At 39.8% G+C, this 20,424-nt stretch overlaps 1 protein-coding gene and 1 long non-coding RNA gene across 2 annotated transcripts in view; both read left to right on the top strand.

Annotated features, from left to right (window-relative positions):
- The first annotated feature begins 1,706 nt into the window (after positions 1-1,706).
- Positions 1,707-6,429, top strand: LOC125694824 (uncharacterized). The gene is made up of 3 exons (XR_007377724.1): positions 1,707-1,736; positions 2,595-2,849; positions 4,487-6,429. It is a non-coding gene; the product is annotated as an uncharacterized LOC125694824 (long non-coding RNA).
- A 1,342-nt stretch (positions 6,430-7,771) lies between these two features.
- LRRC9 (leucine rich repeat containing 9) overlaps positions 7,772-20,424 on the top strand; it is a 38,604-nt gene continuing 25,951 nt past the window's right edge. The window contains exons 1-11 of the mRNA XM_048949490.1: positions 7,772-7,828; positions 8,043-8,126; positions 9,553-9,771; positions 10,327-10,467; positions 11,788-11,851; positions 12,452-12,522; positions 13,211-13,393; positions 14,326-14,481; positions 16,085-16,281; positions 17,605-17,736; positions 19,050-19,226. Coding sequence (XP_048805447.1) covers positions 7,772-7,828; positions 8,043-8,126; positions 9,553-9,771; positions 10,327-10,467; positions 11,788-11,851; positions 12,452-12,522; positions 13,211-13,393; positions 14,326-14,481; positions 16,085-16,281; positions 17,605-17,736; positions 19,050-19,226 — 1,481 coding nt within the window. The remainder of the gene's footprint in view (positions 7,829-8,042; positions 8,127-9,552; positions 9,772-10,326; positions 10,468-11,787; positions 11,852-12,451; positions 12,523-13,210; positions 13,394-14,325; positions 14,482-16,084; positions 16,282-17,604; positions 17,737-19,049; positions 19,227-20,424) is intronic.

The raw sequence follows: 20,424 nt of genomic DNA, 5'->3' as shown, positions 1-20,424 counted from the left end.
GTCACAAGTACTCAGCCACAAGAAGTGGGTAAACTGTGCTCCCAATGCTTCCAGGATGCAGAAAGGATTGGGAAGGCTCTGATCAGCCAGGAGCCATGCCACATGTCTTACCTAATACGACTGCTTGGTTATTAAAACAAACAAACAAACCAAACAGATAAAGGGAAAGTAAAACATATAAAAACCACGATGGGTCAAAGTCAAAGGATTGTTCAGGATCCTTTCTGAGCGCATCTAGCTGCAGATTATTAAGGTGCACACAGAAAGCAGGAGTAAAATCTCACCTCTTTCATAGGGATTGGAAATGCCCTGCCTTCCTTCCTCAGTATATCCCCGCATACTACTGTAATCTGTTCTCAAAGATCTCCCCAGTGCAATACAGAAACTGCATCTTTCTGTCTAACAGCCTTTCCAGGAGGTATATCCTTACATTTGTCTAATCACATTTTCAATCCATTTATGCTTCCAGCACTCAAGATATCCTGCAGCAACAAGAGCCACAATTTAATTATAGGCTGCTTCAAGAAATTCTTTTTGTTTGTTCTGTACCTGCCTGTATTTCATGATAAACTTCAGAGCCTGCAGAGCAAGAAATAATGGCTACTGTTCCCTATTTCTAGTTGCCCAAGGAGGCTGTGGATGCCCCATCCCTGCAGGCATTCAAGGCCAGGCTGGATGTGGCTCTGGGCAGCCTGGGCTGCTGGTTGACAACCTGCACACAGCAGGGGATTGGAACTGGATGAGCTTTGTGGTCCTTCTCAACCCAGGCCATTCTATGACCCTATTTGCATCTTCATGCCATTTGTGATGTTATACACCTCTCTGTGATTTAGTCATCTGTTTCCCAAGGTGAGCACTTCATTTTCTACTTCTAGGAAAAGACCAAACTGCTCATACAAACATCACAAAAGCATATTTGTTCCCAAACTTACAGATATGCAACTGGAACAACTATCAAGGACAGCCTTCAAGAAGTCTTCCTATAAAGATAACATTTTCTTATAATAAAAATTATTGCATATGGCCAGGGTTCTTTGGATTTTTTTCTTTTTGTTTCCCAATAAACATTTTGCTTTCTTCCTTCAAAGCATAAGTTGTAGACAAAGTAATTAAATCCTTGCTTTTTCTCACGCTTTTCTCCTCTTGCTGTGAATCTTCCCAGATTCCCACTATTCTGTTCTCCTTCCATTTATTGTCATACAACCATTGCTGTTCTCCACCACTCTAGAACAGTGGTCTTTAACTCCACCATGCTCTATTACCCTCTCAAACATTATAGGCTCCATTGACACATAGAGTTCCTCACAATTGCACTGTAAGTACAATCACAGCAACATAGCAAAGCCCCAGGCTGCAGCAAGGAAGGATTTGCTCAAATATAACAGCTACAAGCATGGAAACAAAAGAAATAACCCATTTACGTTCAGAAGACCTCAGGTAAACAGAGATCTCCACCAAGATAACCTCCCCTCCACTGCCAACCCTTACATGAGGTCTGGGAGGGGGCGGATCCTGGCTCCATCCCTTCTGGTCCCTGAGGTACACTGCATGCACCTGAGGTTGGTGCAAGTTGGCCCTGCTTTCCCACCAGGTGCTCCATCACAGCTTCATGCTGTGACTTAGCATTACCACTACATAAAGGCATATCAACTTTTATGAAGAGGAATTATGGAATTTCCTGACTTTCTCAGCAGAGCTTTAGAAAATTCCAGATCTCCTACAGCAAAATCTAAAAGGTAATGTAATATCAAAGCATTACTGAGCTATTACTAAATGCTGATGTTTCCTCTTGCACTCACTAACCTTCTCTGCTGATAGGGATCAATGTTTATTGTTAGTCTCTGCGTTTAGAATTTCCATTACTGGAGACTTTTAGAAACTAGTTACAAAAACTACACAGAAAAGATCTGGAAAGAGTAAATTCTGCCTTGCAGCAAAGGGCTGAGTTAAGTGACTGCTGAAGGTGCTTGGCTAGTCTTGTTCCTGTGATGCAGGAAAGAAAGTCTGATGATAAATATAAGAGACAGAAAATTATGTATATATTTAGGATTCCCTTAAGCCGATGGCGTAGGAAGTCCATTACATGCTCAAATCCACGTTTCTGTGCATCAGTATTGCAGTATCCTTATTGCAGTACTGCAGTACTATGAGTTATGCTAACAGATCTCTTTGTCATTAGGTGCAACTATCTCAGACTTGCTCCTATCACACCTAGCATGCTTCTCTCATCATCTCTCTGTGACACACCAAGTCAGGTACATCCTTGAAAGCTCACTTTTTCCAGTCTAGCAGGTTTTCAATTTCCCCTGTGCCTCAGAGACAAAAGAGATGCACTGTGGGAAAAGTAGGTGAAAATTCCTCACTGTGTTTCATTGCTCTTTTTTAGCACAATTATTTTGCCTGAGATATTAGACAAAATGTTCCAGTGCCACTTCTGTGGTTCTTTGGGAATCCACATTTCCTACAGACTGCTGACTGACACTGCAGTGTGACTGCAGAATACATCCCAGAATTCTTAACGTTCCTTTCATTGCTGAGGGCCTGTTAGCAGCTATAAAGCAGCACACGATCCAGTTTGTATGTTCCTTCCCTAGATTAAAGCCTCATTAAAGCAACACAGTGGATGGGAACTGCTGATCACAGTCTCAACCTCTGATGACCACCTGAGGCAAGCACCGAGTCAGCTGTGGGAGGCAGGTGAAGGCAATTCAGCTGTGCTACCTGGAGGGGGTGCACCTCTGCACCCTGGCTGCACCTCTCCTGAACCCCATTTAAGGATGGCTGCCACTGAGGAAGGATCTCTTGTGGAGATTGCTCCTTGGGGAGTTCACTGGGAGTTTACAACACAGGTGAGTATTTTCATTGATTCTGACTATTATTTTCATTTATTTTGATTATCTTTCTACTGTGATAAGCTTACCAAGCAGCTGTGTGCTTATTGATCTTACCAAGTCTAACCTCTGTATGGTTTCTGACTGTACATACACCATTGTAGAAGCTGTCTTATCAATGCAGCATACAAAAGAGAAACCCCTTCCCTGCCATGTTTTGTGATCACCTTTTGGACAAATCCACAGATCACGCAGTTTACTTTATTTATACTTACAATGGGAGCTCAAGCTGAACCAACTTGCTATGATTGAATCTATACTCCTTTCCTAATAAAGAACATGGGGTTTCTTCTCCTGTAAGTGTAGCCACTTGCATTTAGCTGTATTAAAGTGCATGCTGCTGGACTGTGACCATTTAATTAGGTAATTCAAGACATAATGTAGGCATAACTTTATTGTTTACTACTCAACAAGTCTGTGCCATCTACAGATATAACTGGCAGAGACCTATGATAACACTTGGATGACCAATAAAATGATTAGATAGCTTCATAAAGTTGATTAATAATCATTAAAATGTGTTTTTTCCATTTTCAAATCTGCTTTTAAGCCAATTCACAATCCATTTAATCATTACTGTGCAAATTTCATGATGTGTTGTTTGTATTTGGGTATTTTGTACTAGAATTGTTTGCCCTTTTTTACTTGCCTTGTCTATACAGTGACATTCAGCAGTGAGAACCTGGTATTTGTTTAACCCCAGTACACAGCTAAGCACCACAAAGCTGCTCACTCAGTTCCCCCTCCAGCAGGATGGGGCAAAGAGCATCAGACAGCAAGAAGTTAGAAAATGTGAGGGTTAAGATAGAGGTCACTTAATAAGAAAGAGGGGGAAAACAATGCAAAACACAATTGCACATCATCAGCCAACCAGTGCCCAGCCCATCCCCAGGTACAGGCAGCCCACCCAGCTAACTGCCCGGATTTGTTGTTCAGAGCGACCAGCACAGCTTCACCAAGGCCAAGTCCTGCCTGGCCAACCTCATGGCCTCCTATGGTGCTGTAACTGCAGCAGTGCACAAAGAGCCACTAATGTAATCCATCTGAACTTCAGTGGAGCCATTGGCAGGGTCCTACGTAACACTCCCCTCTAAACTGGAAATACGTGGATTTGATGGATGAACCATCCAATGGATGTAGAACTGGTTGCAAAATCATACCCAGTGGCTTAAGGTCCAGGTGGAGATCAGTGACAAGCAGTGCTCCTCAGGGGTCTGTGCTGGAATCAGTGCTGTAAGCTCTGGGACAGTGACCACAACAAAAAGTCAGCATGTATCTACTGGTGCACAGTGCTGGTTTTTGTTTGCACAAAGCAAGCGTGCCAGGATCACGAGTCACTAGGCAACAGCTATTTTATAGATCAACACTGAGCTCACTTCTGTTAGCATAAGACCCAATTCAGAGCTGGGTGTAGAAGTGACTGCAATAATAAAACTTTATATGTAAATAATGCTTTACCTATTGTTTGCTCTTAATGAAGTTTTATTGAGCTTTAATTCTTTCACTTCCCTGTAGGAGACTTTCAACAGCTATCCCCAAGTCTAAGACATCAAAAATAACTCAGTTTTTTTTTTTCCCATCCTTTTGTTTCTTAGGTCAGTGAGCTTGGACCACAGGGAAACAGAGCCATCCATTCTGCATCGTGTGCTGTGTGACACGGAGGTGCAGCTGGAGTTGCTGGGAAATGACCTTGTCTACCTGAAGTTCAGCCAGTTATTCTAGATAAAACACTAAACCATATTATGCATCTAAGCCACAATTCTGGATTATCTGTAACAACTGTCTGTGCCATACTTGAGATGACGTACTTTCATCCAGTTGATGCTGCAGGTCAGACTGGAACTAGCCTGGGATGCAACCTCCCCAGGTACCACCTATTTCTGACAGTGCCAAAAGCAAGTGCGCTTCATTCCCTGTCACATTTGTGCTCACGGTTCACAGCACTGATGCAAACGCAGTGACTGCATCACAAGTGTTGTGTCAAATCCTAGAAGCCATTCTCAGGCTTGTTTCAGCAACGTTTTTCTAGCAGCAATAACAGCTCTGCATTATGAGGTGGAGACATCAATGTCACTAGCTTCATGTTTCAAAGTAATGTCAGCACATCCTACTAATCTACCTGCCTCCCATTACAGCTGAAAGGGTGACATTTCCCAATGGCTTAACAAAGATGCTATTATCTTTAACACTTTGAAATACACAGACACGCCTTACACCAAGATATTTAGATTGCTAAATAATAAATAAATAAACCACCCAAACTGCTTATTTCTACCTAATACTCAAAGCTAATTAGAGTGTGTACAGTTCTTCAGAGATAAGGTAGAGGTTATATTTTGGAAACAGGCTCTCTATTTTAAATGCTTACATGTAGTTTATCATCGCTTCCTCCTGGCACTTAATATAGTATTTGATCTAAACATGCCTTGGTCTGCAGAGTGTTGGAAGCACTTTGATTAATAAGTGACACATGGAAGTCAGAAATAAACCAATGATACAAAGCAGAAGCAACCAAAAAGCTGCACAAAGATTGCAAACAATATTTTTCAAGGACTGAGACCCTTCCACAAACAAATGTAGCAATCACTTCCAGCAACTTCAGTGAATTCAAGTCACCACCACCCTACGAAAACACCAGAAGGCATAGGCAGAAACACGTGTCCATAAAATACAGTGAGCCATAAGAACCTGATGAGCATCAGTCTTGAAAGTTTCTGTGGTAGTCAGCAAAACTACAAGGACAATTCCCAAAGTAAATTTACAGCAGCGAGGCACCATCAGCAATTAACCACTTGCTTTGATTATGTTATGAAATTATATTGAAAGGCTTTAGCAGAATTAGAGCAGAATGTGCCACAGCGGAAGGTGAAGGATAACACACTTGAGATGATTAGTTCTGACTGTGATAGGTTTGAAAGGCCCTTAGATCAAAAGAGAAATCTAACAACTGCTGCCAGGCGTTTTTAAAGGACTCTGTATGCAAATATGTGTTTTACCATCTTCATGCAACAAATGCAGCAACGTTATCTAGTTCTTAATGAGCTGAGTTCACAATTAATAATGGAATACTGCCCTGCATGTCTGCTGCAGTTGAAGAGATTAGGGATATCACTACACGCTGTAGAATCCCAGAGCAGGTCACCCTGAGATCATTCAGTCACTTAGGACAAAAATGTTGATTCTCTAATTATTCCCTTCTGGTAAGAGAGGAGCATCTTCCAGTAAAGCAGAAATCCCTGAACCCAAATTAGATCATTTGGCTTTCCTCGGTGCCAACGCTGAGTCATTCACTTGCACTCTCCAAAACAAAAGCTGTTGCAATTTGCTACTGATAATACCAGTGAATATCTGGGTTTGGATGCAGTGCCCACTTTTATTGCTGCATCCTTCAATCACTATTTAAAAAATACTAGAGAGATCACAAAATGGTAAGAACTGGCCTAGCTGCCTAAGCTAACTTACTGAGAGGGCTGTCTCCAGATGCTTTGTCAACAGGGAAGAAAAGGAGTCATTTGCTGAACAGGGTGCTCTCTTTGCAGGATCCACTGTAAAGGAAACAGGACATTCTCCCTTAAGTAAAATGACCTTGCAGTTTCTTTGGAGAAAGCTGAATAGATAAGAGTGTTGTTTCTATGAAATGGAGAAGTGTGCAGAGTTTTCACAGCATTACCAGCTGCTTTTTTAATTTAAAGCTGTTCCTTTACACACTTGTTACAGCACGTCCACTTGGGAACTCATGTATTTGCTTCCTTACAGACTTCTGCCGCAACAAGCCCGCTAACTCTGTGCCTTTGGTTACGTGAATTGCAGCCCCTGCAGGCAGGGAAGTCCAAAAGCTCACGGAACATCCTTTGTAACGCACGTAACGCTTACGAGGCGTTGGGGCGACACCTGGCGGCAAGCCGCAGCAGTGCAAGTACAAAACAACGCTTCGCGCCATTTTCTTACCCTGCACTAAAAACGGTGAGAAACGTGAATGCAGACATCGCCACAACCCCCTGCGGTCTGCAGTAAACTCACCCCCTCGCTCCGTTTCACGATGCACCCTATTTTCTACTGAGAAATCCTACCGCTGGAAAGCGCTCAGCCTGCCGCGCTTCATGCAAAAGGAAAAAAATATATATATGATTTCAACACGTTGTTCTTATACTGATAGAATGAATGGCTCAATGAGCACAGTTCTTTAGGTCAGAGGGGTACATTCTGCCTCACACCCACGTTTCTAATTGATTTTAGCAAGTCGTTTCCAGCAGGTCTGTTCAACTGGAGTCACTGGAAATACTGGGCTGAGCACCGCGCCCTGACGTAACCAACATGGCCGGCGCCCCTGCGGAGCGAACCCCGCCCTCCTCTCGCACCCACGCCTCCGATTGGCTGCCGGCCTGCTGATGGGCGGGGCGACGCGGTCTCCTAGGCGACGCGTTGGTGGCGGGAAGCGCTCCGCTCTCCGGGGAGACCGTGCTCCAGAAATGATGCTGGCAAAGCTGTGCCCTCAGTAGGCGGGGTGGGACAAAACCGTTTGTTTCCTATGTCCGATCTGGGTCTGGTGTAAATTCCTCTGCTGTCTCATCTCGGTTCTTGTCCTGAAGCGCTCACCACAGGGGTTGTGTGCCATGAAATACAAAAGCAGGGGAGATATAGATAGATAAAGATGTAATCTGGGCTGTGTGCTAAGTGCTTTCAAAAGGAAAACTAAAAAAGAAGAAAACAAAGCAAAACAACAGCAACAGCAAAAGCTAATCAGTCATATTTTTTATGCACAAACAAGCATTTGTTAATGCTGGAGAACAATTGTAACATTCTTTTCTCACCTTTACAATTTGTGCAAATACAACTGAGCCCAGTGCAGAAAGAAGCGGTGTCATTCCCCATCCTTCTGGATGGAGGTTAGAATACCCTCTGCTGTGGTACAGAATCTACAAATGTTCATTAAACTAGTGATAAATTAAGATATTCCAGGCACTTCCAGCTTCCTGCTGCTGTAGCCTCCATTGAGAGTGCATTAGAAATACAGATTCTGGAATGCAATCTTCTAGGAATTTAGATTAATTTATTATTACTGTTATTTTACAAACTTCTTGGAAATCCTGTGCCTCCGTAAATTGCGTAGATAGCTACACAGCTAATAATATTGCTATCTTTTTTCCTAAGAAACAGCCATCACTGCAGAAAACTCAAGAAGTGATGCAAAGTGAAAACCAAACCCAGAACCCTGAGGGGATAATTAAAGAGCTGGTAAGATATTTGGTCCATTTTGTTCATCTGTTTTGTTGTTGTTTTTCTATTTCTTTTTTTTATTTTTAATCTTCCTCACTATTTCTGTAATTATCAGTATTCTTGCTGGGACACAGTTACTTTTGGCTTCTCCAGAGACGCCATTGTAGCACAGCCTCCGTTCTGGAATGCCCCAAAGGTTGTATGGGGTGCGTCCTGACAAGAGCTTATGGTGATCTCAACATTTCATAAATGTGGTAAAAACATTCATATTCAAGATGCAGAAATAAGAACCTCACAGAATCACAGGATTGTAGGGGTTGGAAGGGATCTCTAGAGATCACTGAGTCCAACCTCCTCTTTTAAGAGGTTGCCTTCAAAGAACTTACCTTTTAGGTACATTTCCTTGCTTTGTTTCTTGAGAAGTGCTATACAGGAATATTTTTATACAGAAAGAAAAATAATCTTGTTATATACACCTCAGCAAAAAAGCTAGTAGCTGTGACTAAGTTACGCATTTTTGTAGATAGTTATGAGCATAGTCAGCCAATAAACTATTAGAAACTTCATCTCCCATGAACTGGTTAGGATTTTAAAATGAGGTCGCAGTCCACATTCACTCCAAGTGTCTAAAGATCTACATATGTTCATCACAGTCAGTGGAAATAAGGATAGGATTCATCTGCATAGATACAGCCATTTAGTGTCATTTTATCTGCTTTAAGGTACCTGAACAGCAGCTGCCAGATACATTTAAGTCCTCTGAAACAGCACTGGATATATGCTGTGTGGTCAGCTGAGTCACATCACGTATTGTGAAGGAACCCTGCAGAATAATGAATTTAATATAAACACTTCCTGTGGTGATCTGAATGAGTTTTCAGGGTTCTCTGGCTATACTGGATAAATCTCTTGACTAACATGAGAGTAAGAGTTTCACATGTAGGGAGCTACACATGCAGATACCTTAATCTCAGACCGAATCTCATCTGTAATGAAATTGCAGGTGAACTTCTTACTTTTTGGCCAAACACTTGTATTATTACACAGAAGTAGAAAGCTACAAAACTGCTAAAGTTACCATCCATATACCTGTACGTGAATGTATGTGTACATATGCTAGCTTATAGATAAATTTCTGGATTTCTGGATTTTAATCTTCATTAAAATTAGCATATTTGAAAATTACTTTGTTTTAAAATGAAGGTGCATTCTGAGGTTTGATAAGAAGAACTCACGGAATACTTTGAAAGTGACTTGTGAACAGAAGAAAGCTATTTAACTGTTTCATAATGAGCGTGGTCCTAATTGCAAACACATTTTGATGCATGGGAAGCTTTAAGAGAACTGAAGCTAAGCAGAACTGTACCGTCAGTAAGATGTTGTACTTTATAACTTATTTTTTACACTGGATGTAAAGAGAATAATGGTTGCATTTCGTTTCCAGTGCGTATGTAATGGATTGTCTTATGAGAACATTGATCAAGAGGGACTGAAGACAACAGCGCTGGAGATGTTTTTCTCAGGTTACCCTAGAATTGTAGGCATGAAATATTTCCCAAATTTAACTACTCTCACTCTTGTTGGGCAACACATTGAAAACATTACAGGCCTGAAGCACTGCTTGTTGCTCAGAGAGCTGTGGATTGCTGAATGCTGTTTAGTGGTAAGTTAATTCACTTTCTTTCTAGCCAATTTTAACCAATTTCCAGACCTTTTCAATAACTGTAAGTTTGTTTCACAAGTTTCAGTTTGTTTGAGGCAGAGCAAGCAGAACTCCTTTTAAAAGGATTTTGGATCTGGCACTTTTAATTTAAGCATGCAAAAAATCACGTTTTAGGTGCAGATCAAGTTACCCCTTTTGAAATATTTGTTAATTATCTGTTAAATATTTCTATTTATTTTTGATAACCTACAGTTGGACTTTTTAATTTCAAACTATATATTTTTTAACCGTAGCAGGTATATTGAAACCTTTTCCAGACAACTGGTTAGAACATAAACATTTCCATGAGAATAATACTGCACTTAAAGTCACATAATTATCACGAGCTACTACTCTTTCTTTGTTAGGTTAATGGAAATCTTTCTAAATTAGTATAATTGTTCTCAAAGGGTGTGGTATCAAATTGCTCAGAACTACCTGGCAATGCTCTGTGGTGCGCTGACAGAAAGAGTGACATTTTATTTGGTGCTGCAAATACATCTTCTTCTATTTTAGAGAATAAGTGGTCTACAAAAATGTGTGAATTTAGAAAAGCTTTACCTTTATTGCAATGAAATTTCCAAGATTGAAAATCTGGAAGCCCTAACAAAGCTGAGCGTACTTTGGTTGAATAATAACCAGATCAAAAACATAGAGGTGAGTCTGCTCTTTTTGTTATAGTTTCTTCTAATTTGTCCAGTGCATGGCATATTAGTAGTATGAAATCTAAATATGTTATTAAGTAAGGCTAACTTTCAGAATAAAAAGGGCAATGTCAATCTTCAGTATACAAGAACTAAGGCTGAAACATTATTTGGAATCGAGTGGCTGTCATGATTTTCTGCATATGCAGAGTTAACTTCCTGAGCCATTTTCCAACCTCTGTGACTACTGATGAGGAAAGGATTTTTGTGGGTGTGTTCTCACAAGTGCAGACTTCTGTCTGCAGTTCAGCATTATGTAAAAGATTGGCATTTAATTTTTATGCATTTTCTTGTCTTGGAAGGATGAGCACCTATTCAAAAGAATTTCTATCCTGGGTTTTTCTCAGGCTGTCACATGTCAAATTACCTCCTAGGAAAAAAAATGGTTTCTTCTATCTCACCTCAAAATTAATCTTCATTCTGAACTTTGGGATGGAGTTCAGTCCAGAACTAGCAAGATTTCTGCCATTAGCAGTTGGGCATGTAAAAGGAGAAGAAATGTATAAATGCTTACTTCTAGCAAAAGACAACATAGCATTTTGAAGTACCTGACTCACATCAGGAAGAGAGAATGCTGCAGCCCAGTCTGCCTTACCAAGAGAGAGTTCATGAAAACAAGGCAGAAGGAGATAGTGATACCATGATAAAATAGCTGAAAGTAGTTAGAGTAGAAGGAGGTGCTGATGGGGATCAAGTTATTGTGAATCTCGAAAGCCAGCATGAGGAAGGAATAGAAATCAAAGTTGAGCGTGCTGATAGAGAAGGGGAGCTGACAAAGAACACGTGTAAAGGCACTACAGTGTTACAAGGTAGAAATTATTATTGGTTAGTGAGCACACTACAAATATCAGTGACATCTCTCTGCAAAGAACTGCAGTGTCACCATGAAGACAAATGATTGACATCAGCGATGCAGTTCCTGTGATGCCCCAAGGCCAAGACATGGGCTGTAGCCAAAAGCAAATGAGTACTCATGGCAGGAGGCATCATCTGTTCAGCTTTTCATACACAGCTGTGAAACTAAGGCTGGAGGACCACGTTTATTTCCATTGCAGTATCATTTACAAAGGCTTTCCAAGCTCTTTCCCCCTGGGCAAATGCATTCTCTCTTTCCATGTCAAAAGAAAGCTATAGTTTACAACAGAGGCTAACATTGTTTAGACTCCAGTCAAATTTATTTTTACATTTGAATGATCTGCTTCTTGGCCTCCAGGCTCTTCAGCATTTGCAGTGCTATATTAGATTAAAACTGTATTGTTTAAAACATTCACAGGGCTTACATACTCTGCAGAATTTGCAAGAGGTCAACTTTGCTGGAAACCTAATAACAAAAATAGGTAAGTAACTTTAGTCTGGCATCTCTAGTGTGAGAATTTTGGTTGCTATTGTATTTGGTTTAATCTTCCTCTCATTCTAATAGCAAAATTGTTACCACCTTGCATGGTTTAGAGTCACACCCAATATGCGATCCTGAACATCCTAAAGTCCATGTCAGAAATCCCTAGGGTTCATCTTTGTTTGCACCAACGTCCCTTCCATTGCTGCAGCCGTGTCAAAGAAGACAGAAAATAGGCATCAGTGTTGTTTATTTTTCTTTTTCACTGCTTTTAGTATAAAAGGCTTCTAGTTTAAATCAAACCTGTTTGGTTACAAGTAGCAATGTAAGTTGTTTCTGCATTTCTAAACAAGTATTACAGAACCTACAAGTTTTGCTTCATTTCTCTTTATCAGTAACAAAACAATCTTCCAAATGCTATTTCCTCTCTTTGGGTGGAAATGGAAAATAATCTAATAGGTATGTGTGATTTTTTTGTTTGTGTTCAACAAACCCACAGAAGTGCTTATTTCATTATGTGATTGAACCACAGATGGAAATGTAGATATTCTAGTAGACAACTGCATTTTCTTGACTGCAGTTTGTATTTCTTTAATTTTAGGAAGTTGCTTGGACTTCAATACAAAAATTGAAAAAATAAACCTCTCTCATAACAAATTATCTTCCTTCAAGGTATGTTCACACTTCCTACCTCTTTTAGATGTGTTTTTTTTGTGTGCTTGTTTGTTTTTGTTTGTTTTTCAATGATGCTTGCAGAGAGCATCTGACTTTTCTGTGTGGTATTAGAGGATCTGGGTATTGGCAATATTAAACTACCATAATGACATTTACCTGGTCTCTTTGTACTTCAGACTTGTGGCTCTTTGTGTTATTTCTGATGTTTAAAGTCCTTTAAATCTTATCTTTACTGAAAATATTTCAAACATTTTTGTTCAGTGACCTCACATTTGCTTTCAGGCTTGAGCAAGGCCAAGTCAGGCTCTTGAGCAAACAATCTCTTCTTGAGAATTACTTCTTCACAGAGATTGAACTTCATTTCAAACTTTTACTGTGCTTTTCACTGATTGCTTACAGGTTGTTTTTTTTCCCAAAGTTTATGCAATCCCTAGAAAACAAGAATTCCCAGCTCTATGTGAACCTTCAACGTTCTGTAAAATTGCACGAGCCCTTCCTCATGAATACTGCTGTATCTCTGCTCCTTTTCTTCTTCCCTCCCTTTTCCTACTGTGTCCTTAGTTCTGTATACGCTCTTAGTTATTAAAGCCCCCCCCGATCTTTGTGCTGAAATGCAGTGAAGTACCCATTCTTTAAATAAGGCCTAGTGGCATGTTGTTATTACAGCTTTTTCCTTGTTTTTCAGGAACTCACAAATTTGTCAAGACTACCTAACTTAAAAGATTTGGCCCTCAATGATCCCCTGTACGGACCCAACCCTGTTTGCCTTCTTTCTAACTATGCCATCCACGTGCTGTATCACATACCACAGCTTCAAAGGCTGGATACATATGACGTTTCCCAAAAGCATATCAAGATTCTGGCAGAGGTAATTCAGACTTTATGAATGGCTTTTTTTTACTGGTGATGCATTTTTCTGCTGTCTCTGAGTTCCAGCCAGCTAAGGGGAGTGCTTTACGTTACTGCTCCATACTGGATTAGGTTGTCATTTTGACAAAACCTGAAGACATTTTGAGTTTTGGCTTGGTCTTAAAATTTCTGGGCTCTTTTCTTTATGTATGATATTGTATTGAAAGAAGTTCTTTTGTCTCACAGAAGTCTGAATGTATGCAATTTGCTATGGGGAAAAAATGCTATCTTGTGATTGAGATACTTTCAAATGTCTTGCTATCCACGTAGAGCATCTTTACATCATAGAAAATAAAGTTCTGTGCTTAAGAATATACAAAAAAACTGTGACTGATTTCACCTCTCAGTGAAGGAAGTCATGCAGTGTATTTCAGTGTGGAATACATAGTGTGAATCTTCATCCTTTTGCTTTGGAATGTTTTACTGGGGGAAATATGCTTGTACCACATGAGAAGAAGAGCTCATGGCAGCAAGTGGTCTCAGATGAGAAGTGTTTGTTGGTTCATCCAGAACAGTGAGAGCATTTTCCTAATGATATTACTGAACATTTCTGGATGTAGACCCAGAACTAAATGAGGTTCATGGAATGAAGCCATGGCTGAATCTGTAGCAACAACACAAAATTGTTAGGATGTTCATACAAATACTATTATTGGTTGTTAAAAACTGAATTATAAGAACGTGTTCATTGCAAGACACCATCTGATGTCTGATGATCAAATACAAACAAATTCAAATATGCTAAAATGATATTTAGAAATGCAGAAGGAATATGTGATGCACAGTTTGCAAGGTTAATGCCCTGTTTTGCAGTGTTCTTCAGGAATAGGCTGTGTGACACTTCAAACTTTTTAATAACAAATTAATGACCTCCTTTTTTAATTTTTAAAGACTACAATTATGAAAAAAATAACGTACTGTCGCATGCATGTAAAAAGTGTCCAGAGACAGCTCCATGGCAAGCTTGAGGAGCTAAAGGAAAGGAGAAGCAGACTGCAGAGTTTGCCAGAAAATAAGATAAAGTTGTTCAGCTGCAACATAAAACAAGTAAGTTTAAATAGCCTGAAATGTCAGCAGAGATGTATTGCTTAAAACAAGTAGCAGTGACTGTTGAGAAGAATTATTTTATTTATATTTTATTTTTCCTGATGGAGTCAATTAAAGGCACATCTTAATGTAAATAAATAAAATCAGGCTTTCACATCCTTAAATATGTGCAGTTCCAGTTTGGTTTTCACCATTAAGGTTATATTCATTGATATTCAGCAAAGTATTTCATGAAAGTGCATCAGCTTTTACTAATCTTTGTAATCTGGGAGTCCATTTCTGCCTGAAAGGCAGTCCTTTTTGTGTCTGGGACTTCAGTTGTTGCAAGGGATCCATTTCCAAGTTCAGTTCTTCTAGGTTCATAATTATGTAAACATGGTGCCTCAAACCTTCAGTGAGTGCTGTAGCCAATGCTTTTCTAGCTGGAACAGAGTCAAGATGAAAGTGCAGCCCAGCACAGCGGACAAGGTAGGATGCACACTTCATGTGGTAAACTGAAGTTTGAGTTGCTGTTTTTATTCATCCAGACCAGAAGCTCACAAGGCACGTTCCAGGTTCCTAGATTATTAAGTTGTTGTCTGTTCTAGTTGACACTGTGAACACTGATGAAGGCTCTGTGTTCAGCTTGCTGTATCTTTTGCATTTTAGAAAGGTATTTTTGTTTGCTTTTGTTTTTCCCTTACCCAAGGTAGGTTTGCTTTTTGGATTTGTTTGTTGATGGTTTTGTTTTTCTGGTTCCCAGCTGATTCGTCTGTTCCCTTTCCTTTGACAGCAGCATATAAGTAACAGTGTGGATCAGATTCCAGTTGCATCAGTGCATCCATGTGATTCTTAAAAGAAAAGAACAGTATCACAGACTCTCTGTACAGCAATTTGTAAACATTCCCAGTAGGTTTTTAATCCACTTTGGAGCATAAATGCCTGCGGATAGTTCAAGATAGTTCACTCTGCCTAAACACTCCAGTGGGAATATTATTTAAAATAAATGTATGCACAGAGTTGCTTTCTGTTTTATGAAAGCCAAAATCCCTGCGTGTTATTCCAAAGGACTGAAATGCAGTTCATTGTCTTGCTGTAGATAATTTCAGCTGTGTAGTGGCTTGATTAATCCTGAAGGTGTACTTCAGGAAATAATGAGTTTCGATTCCACTCAGCAGTGAGTGATTACTGTGCCTCACGGTGGACAGACATGGAGAGATAAATGGTCCCTGCCATTAAGTGTTTAAGAAAAGCTGCAGTTCCATTCTAACTCTGCTGTCTGACTCTTTTCCTTCCTGAGACACGCAGCATAATGAACTTACACTGGGGAGCCCATCCTGCCTGAGCAAAACAGTGGTCTGATTGACATGAATAGGAGCAGGATGCACAAGAAAAATGTGTGCATCTACTCAGAGTAAAGCTGTCCCTTTGGCTAATTAACTTCTTTTCTACTCACTAATCAAGAGCTAATATTTATTGAAATAATTTTCTGCTTTGATGTTTTGAGATACGTATTTTAGTACACAGCTGGAGTGTTTGTGTGTTGAGGAAACTTAAGATAATTTTCATGCCACGCTTTAACTTAATCTCTCTCCTCAGAATCATGATGTGTTATTTTTATTAGCTGGAATGTGAACTGGACAAGATGGAAATGCTGGATAAAACAGCAAGTAGAGAATCTCAAAGGAGAAGGAATCTGGCAGCTGAAAATTCAGTTCATGACAAGGAAGATGCAGAAAAGGCATGCCTTGAGAAGGCATTTGTACAAAAAATAAATGCCATGAAGGAAAGAATAACATTCTGGAACAGAAAACTGGATGAGTATGTTTAGTGAATTTTTTAGGAAAAGAAATGTAATGTTTTCAATGTTAATATTTGCATATAGGTGGTGGTGGTGGTTAGGAAGTTAGCAGCAGGACTTGAAGCCGCTCTCACATTCGATATGGATGAGGTCCAAACTTGGGAGTGTTGCAAATGTCATTAAAGTGACAATTCTTTGCGTTCTCAGTTATTAGATTCAGGCCAGTTTCTAGCAGAGGTGTTGCCACTCCTGCTAGTGATGGTCTCAGTGAATAAAAAGGTTTGAACAAAAATAACTGGAATGTGTGTCTATACTGGACCAGTGCTTGGAAAAGATTTCTGGGCCTTTAAACAGTAGATATTCCTAGCAAAACACTGTGGGTTTTGTTTTCTTCTTGTTTTCTTTCCACTTGTAATCCCAATGTGATTTTAGTGATTTCCCTTTCTTGACATTGTTATTTCTGGCTTAGTGCTTCGTGTGTCAGATTGCCCTAAAGTCAATGACCAGCAGAAGGCCTCTCACAGCAGGGCGTGTGCAGAGTAGCAGTGATACCACGGGCACAGTGCTAAATGCGCCGTGGATCTGAAGCTCACTCTCCACAGTTTTCCTGATGACTCTCCTCTGAAGGGTGGAAAGCTGTCTGTTCTCTCTGTGGTGTTTTGCAGGATGCTTAAGGCATACTGTGCTCCTTTCGGTGTGGCCAGTTCTTGCTTTGTTTTTGTGGATAAGACCAATAAAGGCTGTTCCTATTAGCAAGAGCTGTACAGAGTCTGTAGAGCATCTAGCTCCAAAAGAATCATTTGGTTTTTGCATTTGGGTAGAAATAATATACTGAGAGAGTACAGCTTAAAAGCTCACTCATAAGGTGGAGAGGCAGTTGATTGTGTCAAGAGTGGAACAGTTTATGGAGTGGGAGAGCTTGTACTGTGAAATATATTGCCTTTACTCACACAGATTTCAGTCCAGTGCCTCACACTGAACCTAAGGCCGTCATCTTTTTATTAGTACTGCAATTTGGATTGATATCATTATGAACAATAAAGAGTAAATTAAGACCTCGCCCTGAAAGAGGTAATTCATAAAATTACAGCACAATGGAACTGATGAATCTTGGTGTTATGGTCAGTACAGGACCTTACTTACCCACAGTTGTAAGATTTTTTTTGTGATGCTAGATTTTTTTTCTTAAAATTCAGTAGTTCTAAAATCAGTAGTTCTAGAATCATTGATTTCTTTTTATTCCTATTTTTAAAAAGCTAGATTAACTCCTCTCTCTTACCATACTAATTTATGCATGTTCATAGCCTGTTGTTTTAGACAAAGTTTTTGTTTCTTTTTTGCAGAATTGAAAAATATTACCTAACAGAAATGAAGAAGAAGAAGAAGAGTTTTAACTTGTTAGTCCAATTCTTGTTGTTGGAATTGGAAACAGTGGGAAACATTCACTTTGAAGAAGGTTTATCAAACAGTCCCTGGTAAACTTCTTACTATACTCTAAAAGTTCCAGTTACGCTTCATTTGTGGACAGCTGATTCCTTCATCTTCTCTCAATGATGGACTGGGCTAAAGCTTTGACTCCAAAAGAATGACTGTTTTTAAGAAGGAAAAATTACCCAATTACTTTATAACAACACTGACAGTAATGTTTACTCTGTGTTCCTAGAGATTTCTATTGTGAAGGAGCATTAGAAGGTGCTTACATAATCTTTGTATGAGTAACCTTGAAACTCATTTGAGGAGAGATTCAAATTTAGGTTGGCAGTGTTTCAAGGGCTGTTTTCTGCTTGAGTACTCCAAGCTTGTCCAGCTCAGCTCTGCCTTCCTATTGTGCTCAGGGATGTTTGTTAGAGCTGCAGGTAGCCCTGTACTTACAGATTCAATTTGAGGTTGTTCATCAATAGCATTCTGATTATTTTTAGCATTACTTTCTCAAGCCAAGGATCTTTTGGTTTACAAATATTAATAAATGTTTTTGCTTAGAAATTAATAAACTGCTCTTGTAGGGAGGTCAATGAATCTCAGGTTTTTTGAATGAATATTCTTAGCACAAAATCTTTTTGAGAAATGCAGTTGGAATGATTAATGCAAACAATAAAAGCTTTGCCCTGTGTTCTTCAGAAAATTTTCCACTGATTGAAAAACTGTGGAAGATTCTGCACTTCTAGACTGAATTTCTTCTTAAGGAGTCTGACTACCAAGGAAATTGTTAAAGAATTTTATTGTACCAAATGGAATTACAGGAGCCAGTCTTAGCAGTCGGCACAGAGTCAAGGGCCGTGTGTTTATTAAGTGAGCTGACTTGAGTACCACAGGTAGAACAGGGTAGATGGTAGAACAGAACTCTGAGCTCCAGTCCCCAGACTCCCAACTAGACAGTGGACCACCTCTTCTTCCTCAAGTTTTAAGCTAGAAACTGTTGAAGGTTCTTGCAGACTCTGCTCACTTCATGCATGGCTTCACTTATAAGCATAGATCTGCTAATCTGTGTAGTGAAATAGGATTTAAACAGACTGTAGATACAAGAGTGCAAGTAGAGAAAAAGAACACAGAAAAGAATCACGTATGGTTGGGTGTTGATGTTTGATGCTTAACTTTGAATGCGGCGTTGGAATACAATTAGGTAAATTTATGTATCTCCATCTGAGAGAATGAAGTTGTAATGAAATGAAAAAGGCCGGATGTATTGCTTGTGATTCTTTCTTTTGAATAGGGAACTGAATAAAATAATGTGGGTTGCGCTGAAGAAGAAAATATTAACACTGTTTCCTCTGTGTATTTCCACATTCAGGTTTAGTTCCTGTTGCGATCTAATTCAGTCACGATTTTGTAGCAGGGATTTCAGAGCGTATGATATCATTGGAGTGAAAATAAACCGTGCATTCAGAGTGCACAATCAAATCCTAAGGCTGATATTTGAAGAGAAGCTCCAAACGTTTCTGGAAAAAGAAACCTTCAGTGTAGCAGAGTAAGTGCATAAGTGCTATTTAGTGCAGCACTGCCATGTTAACAAATTAAAATCTGTGATTTCAAAGAGTAAAAAGACTTTGCAAAGCAGCAAATAATATCGGACGATGAAGAAGTTTTCCTCAGATAAAGACCTTAAAGACCATTTAGTTTCAACCTCCCTGTCACAAGCAGGGATACCTCCCAGCAGAGCAGCTTGCCCAGAGACACATCAAACTGCCTGGAGCACTTCCAGGGACAAGCACACACAACTTCTCAGGGCAGCCTGTGCCAGTGCCTCACCACCCTTACAGTGAAAAATTTGTTCCTTACGTCATACCTAAATCTACCTTCTTTTAGTTTGAAGCCCTTATCCCTTGTCATATCACTACATGCCCTTGTAAAAAGTCTTTCTCCAGCTTTCTTATAGAGTCCCTTTATTGGGGGACTAGGAAGGCTGCTATAAGTTCTCCACAGAGCCTTCTCCAAGCTGAACACCTCAGCTCTCATTCTCTCTTCATAGAAGTGCTTCTGCTCTCTCATCATCTTCATGGACTCCTCTGGAGTCACTCCAACTGGTCCATGTTCTTCTTATGTTGTGGGAATGCTGATGGGTTCTCATGTAGAGGGGAAGAATAATCTCCTTCAAGCTGCTGGTCACACAGTAGCTTGGTAGAAAATTCTAGGCCTGAGACGTGCCTCAGAATGATGATGTTAGAATCCGTGTCTTATTTTATCCATTCCTAATGTGGCTGTGAAAGGACAGTAAATGTTGTTATGAATGGCCAGGCTCCTGAAAGCTGAAAGGAGCAGTAGATGAACAATGCAAAGCAAAGCCCACTTGGATGTATATGCATCTGTATTTCATTTGTACCACAGGAGAACATATGGATATGTCAAGGATGTCACAAATTTGATTTGTATCCATGCAGATTAGCCCAGTTTTTTATCCAAGTGTTGATTTTGAAATCGATGTCACTGTGCTAACTTAATTCACTTCCTTTCACAAATCAATTTGAGACTTACAATGCAAACATGGTTTTCATCATAAGCATCGGTAATTATCTGCCCAAAACTGTGTCCTCAGTGTCTTAGGGCACGTGGTTGTCCACTTGTAGCTATGAAACAGAACCACTGCTTGCATCCATTCTTTTCTTTGCAATACTGAGAAATTTGCAGACTTGATGTGTCACTGTATTTTTGAAAGTTACAGTTTTACC

Source organism: Lagopus muta, chromosome 6 (genome assembly GCF_023343835.1).
Source record: "Lagopus muta isolate bLagMut1 chromosome 6, bLagMut1 primary, whole genome shotgun sequence".
Lineage (NCBI taxonomy): Eukaryota > Metazoa > Chordata > Aves > Galliformes > Phasianidae > Lagopus > Lagopus muta.
Note: the sequence above shows the minus strand (reverse complement) of the source record. Positions and strands in the feature narration are given on the sequence as shown.